We start from the raw sequence: 5,050 nt of genomic DNA on the forward strand, positions 1-5,050 counted from the left end.
GTGGCGTCGACGAGGATTTAGCAGGAATCCCAAGATTGCCGCTCTGATATTATGCTAAGATATGAGAGAATATTGTTTGTGAGAATTTTCTGCGTATTCTTCTCTTTGTATTATGCCATAATTATAATACAAGAAAGCCTTGTAGGCCAAGGAAAATAATAACTCTTAAGTTTTCACAGTAGGAAGTCAGAAATAAAAGGAAATCAATTACAATTAATATGAGAATCCTTGATGTGCATGGAAAGTCATAAATCACTCGTTAAAACATAATCAACATCCTAATGGGCTTGGGCTTAACTAATTTGGATTCTGAGCTTCATTCCATGAGATCTGCCATTACATTAATAGAAAAAAAAACATGGAAATTCACTATTATGCCCAATATAAGGGCCTAAATTATATATATATATATATATATATATAAATCATATATGAAATGCACTTTAGAAACACAATCAAGCTCTCATTAGAAGGAAACGTAATCAAATTCTTAAGAGTAAGGGATCCATATGGGATTTGGGTTGAGGGTGATGATCTCCCTCAGATTTTTATTAAGCCGTTCAAACTTAGATTCAAGGCTGATCAGGCCCCAAATCATCACTTGGTGACTGATTTTCTCCAAATAGTTGAGCCTTGTGTTACTAGCCAAGACAACGTTAACCATTTGGCTCATGTTTCAGATTTTGAACTGGATTATGCCATTAAATGTATTGGTCCTCTTAAAGCCCCTGGGTCGGATGGGTTGCAAGCTGTCTTCTATCACAAATGCTAGGAAAACACTAAGCAAATGGTTAAAAACTTAGTCAATGTCTTTCCAATAATATTCCTTTACAGGATGTAAATCACACCAACATAGCTCTCATTCCTAAAGTTGATTCTCCTGAGACTGTTAATCATTATAGACCCATTAGTTTGTGTAATGTTTCGTATAAGATCATCTCTAAAATCCTTGTTAATCGACTAAGACCTATTCTTTCGAAGTGTATTTCCAAAAACCGGGGAGCTTTTGCCCTTGGAAGATCAATTTTCGATAACATTCTCATTGCTCATGAATTATTCCATGATTTCAAAGGTAATAATGGTACTCGGGGAGCTATGGCTATTAAACTTGACCTTGAGGAAGGCCTATGACCTTCTTGACTGGGGGTACATAAGAGGCTGCCTTGCACAATTTGGTTTCAATACTGCTTGGTGTGATCGAATCATGAATTGTATCTCTAGTATTTCTTTCTCCATGCTTATTAACGGCTCTCCCTATGGCCATTTCAATGCTTCTAGGGGAATCCGGTAGGGAGATCCTTTATCTCCCTATATTTTTATTCTATGTATGGAACCTTTTATTAGGCACTTTAATAATCTGCCAAGAATCCCAAATCTAATGTGGGTCTTCTATCTTCCCCTAGAGGTGACCGAATCTCTAACCTGGTTTTTGCTGATGACTATCTTATTTTTGCTAGGGCAACTGTTGTGGCTACTAGAAATGTCAACCTCTTATTAGATAATTTTTCTAAGTCTCAGGTCAGAAAATTAACTTCCACAAGTCCACAGTTTATTTTTCGGGCAATGTTCATTCCCAAGGTAGAGCTGCTTTGAGTAACCTTATGCAGATTCAACATAAGACCATTGTAGGTCGCTTCCTTGGAATACACAATATTATTTTTTGGAAAAATCCAGCTAATGCCAAAATGATGATAGAAAGAATTCGATCCAAGTTTGCTGGTTGGAAGGCCCAAATGTTATCTAGAGCAGGTCGTCTAACCTTAATTAAGGCTAGTGTATCTGGAATCCCGAACCATACTCTTTCTTGATTCAAGTGCCCAAAAGAAGTATGTAAGGAAATGAATGCTTGTAGTAGGCCTTTTTTTCTGGGAGAGTGGGATTAAGGTCCCCCCGAGTTTCTTGGAAAGATATCTGTTTGCCTAAAAGTCTAAGGGGTCTAGGGATTAGATCTGCTACTCTCTTTAACAAAGCGGCTTTAGCAAAGTTAGGCTGGATATGTTTAACTAAGCCAGCCAATTGGTGGGTTCAGCTTATGGCTAAGAAGTACTTAGGAAAAGAATGTTTCCTTGCTATGACTAAAAGGACTTCTCATTTGTTAACTTGGAAGGCCATTGTAAAGCCAGGCCCTAACCTCTAAAAGCCTACAGGGGGAGGGGGAGAAGGGGGAGGGGGAGATGAAGTAGGCGAGAAGAAAAAGACTACCCTTTTAAAACTAACTTCTTCAAAAGCACACAAGCTCAAACACAAAGAATTTCATGGTTAATGAATTAAAACTAGCAACAACGGAATGTAAATTGCACAAAAGAATTGTTGACCCATAAAACCCAACAGGGTGAAAAAATGGGGGCACCAAGCCAGGAGAGATCCAATCTACTTAATTAAGAGTTAAATGAAATTGCTTGTGATTGTTTGTGATTGTGCAATTCTAGAAACAAGAAGTTAAGTCTAAAATAGAATTTAAAGTCAGATTGCTTGTGATTGTGAAAACAAATGAAGCATAATGAAATTGGAATTTGAAGTGAGAGTGCTTGTGAACAAAATGAAATTGCAAACAAAGCAAGTAAACAAGTGGAATAAACAGTGGTTTTGAAGGTTAGTACACAGATTTGGAGACTAGGGCTGTAACAACTCGATTCTTAATTAATTTTTTTATTATTAATTTATTCAAGAAAAAGATGAAAATACCCTCGAGATATTTTATTAGGTTCAAAGTTGACTTTTTGACCAGGAAGGAATTTGAAATTTTCCATTGTACCGTTGCGTAGATTGCGTCGAACCGAGTCTATAGACATGTAGTAGGCTCGAAACCAAATTGTATCGGGGAAGATACGATCAAAAATGCCTTAGGGACAAAACCATAATTTTTCGAAGTCTGAATCATTCTCTCTGATTGTCCATCAGTCTGGGGGTGAAATGCAGTACTAAACCGCAATTGAGTTCCAAAAGCTTCATTTAACTTCATCCAAAATCGGGATGTAAACCTAGGATCTCTATCTGAGACAAAGGATACTGGCACCTCATGCAGTCTCACTATCTCATCTATGAAAATTTTAGACAGTTTATTCAAAGTGTAGTTTGCTCTCACCAGTAGAAAATGGGAGGATTTGGTGAGTCGATCCACTATTCCCCAAACTCCATCATGCTTATTCAGTGTTCGATTAAGCTTGAACACAAAATCCATGGTGATGTGCTCCCACTTCCACTCATTGGAAGTCGTTGCAACAACCCCGATGGTTTCTGCCGCTCAGCTTTAACTTGCTGAAAAATTAAGCACTTAATGACATACTCTGCTATCTGCTTCTTCATGAAAGGTCACTAGTAATGCTCCCTCAGAGTACGATACGTCTTTGTGCTGCCAGAATGCATGGCAAAAGCTGAACAGTGAGCCTCCTCAAGCATTTCACTCTTTAATGCTTTATCCTCAAGAACATACAATCTGGTACCCACCACTAAAGTTCTGTCATTTCTCATTGAATAATCCATTCTGGCACCATTCTCGACCTCCAATCTCAGGGTACAAATTAAGGGATCCTGCAGCTAAGCTGCAATTATTCACTCTACCAACACGGGTCTCACATAAAGAGTTGCCAATAAGGCTCCCTGGTCATCCATACCAAGCCCAATTCTCAACTTTCTCAACTCAACCAACATAGGCAGATATCTCCCTCGGAGATGATCAACAGACCCGGATGACTTCCTGCTGAGAGCATCAGCTACCACATTAGCTCTTCTAAGATGATGCTCAATAGTATAGTTATAATCTTTAATCAACTCTAACCATCTCCTTTGCCTCAAATTCAGTTCCTTCTAGGTGAATAGATACTTCAAGCTTTTATGATTCATGAAAATCTAGCATGTTTCCCCTGTAGAGATAGTGCCGCCAAATCTTTAGGGCGAACACCACATCAGCAAGTTCCAAATCATGAGTAGGATAATTCAACTCATGCTTCTTGAGTTGCCTACAAGCATAAGCGATTACCCTACCGTGCTGCATCAGCACACAACCTAATCCTTGTCAGGATGCATCACTGTAGATAACAAAGTTCCCACTATCATCCTAATGTGCCAATACCAGAGCGGTGGTCAACTTGGTCTTGAGTTCATTGAAGCTCTCCTCACACTCATCTGACCATTCAAACTTAACTCTCTTTCTTGTCAAACGCGTGAGAGGCACCGCTAAGGTAGAGAAACCCTCCACGAAGCGACGGTAGTACCCGGCTAACCCAAGAAAACTTTGTACCTCAATGACACTAGTTGGTCGTGACCAATTCACTACTGCCTCCACTTTCTGGGGATCCACGTAAATACCCTTTGTAGAAATCATATGTCTCAAGAAATTCACTCTATCCAACCAAAACTGACACTTACTAAACTTGGCATACAGCTGCCTCCTCCTTAAAGTCTACATCACGATTTTCAACTGCTTCCTATGTGCCTTTTGACTTTTGGAATACACCAGGATGTCGTTTATGAACACAATCACAGAGCAATCCAAGTAACGTCAAAACACTCTGTTGATGAGATCCATAAACGCAATTGGCGAATTAGTCTACCCAAAAGGCATCACCAAACATTCATAATGCCCATATCTTGTCAAAAAAAGCAGTCTTAGGAACATCTTCTTCAAGAATCCGTAACTAATGGTACCCTAACCTTAAATCAATCTTAGAAAATACGTTGGTACCCTTCAGTTGATCAAACAAGTCATCAATACGAGCCAATGAATACTTATTCCATACAGTGACCTTGTTTAGCTGTCTATAGTCAATACACAGTCTCATGGTACCATCATTCTTTTTCACAAACAACACAAGTGCGCGCCAAGGGGAAAAACTGGGTCGGATGAAACACTTGTCCACTAGTTCCTGTAGCTGTGTCTTCAATTCCCTCAGTTCAACTGGTGCCATTCCATATGGTGGTTGAGAGATAGGGTTCGTTTCTGGAATGAGCTCAATAGTGAACTCGATCTCCCGATGAGGAGGTAATCCAGGAAGATCCTCAGGAAACACATTCGAAAATTCCCGTACTACTGGAATATCCTCCAACCTCA

At 39.3% G+C, this 5,050-nt stretch overlaps 1 protein-coding gene across 1 annotated transcript; it reads left to right on the top strand.

The window, feature by feature from the left end:
• The first annotated feature begins 436 nt into the window (after positions 1-436).
• Positions 437-1,131, top strand: LOC117617353. The gene is made up of 2 exons (XM_034346687.1): positions 437-751; positions 835-1,131. The coding sequence occupies exons 1-2, from the start codon at positions 437-439 to the stop codon at positions 1,129-1,131; spliced, it is 612 nt and encodes a 203-aa protein (XP_034202578.1).
• The last annotated feature ends 3,919 nt before the right edge of the window (positions 1,132-5,050 follow it).

Source organism: Prunus dulcis, chromosome 2, assembly GCF_902201215.1.
Source record: "Prunus dulcis chromosome 2, ALMONDv2, whole genome shotgun sequence".
In the NCBI taxonomy this organism is placed as follows: domain Eukaryota; kingdom Viridiplantae; phylum Streptophyta; class Magnoliopsida; order Rosales; family Rosaceae; genus Prunus; species Prunus dulcis.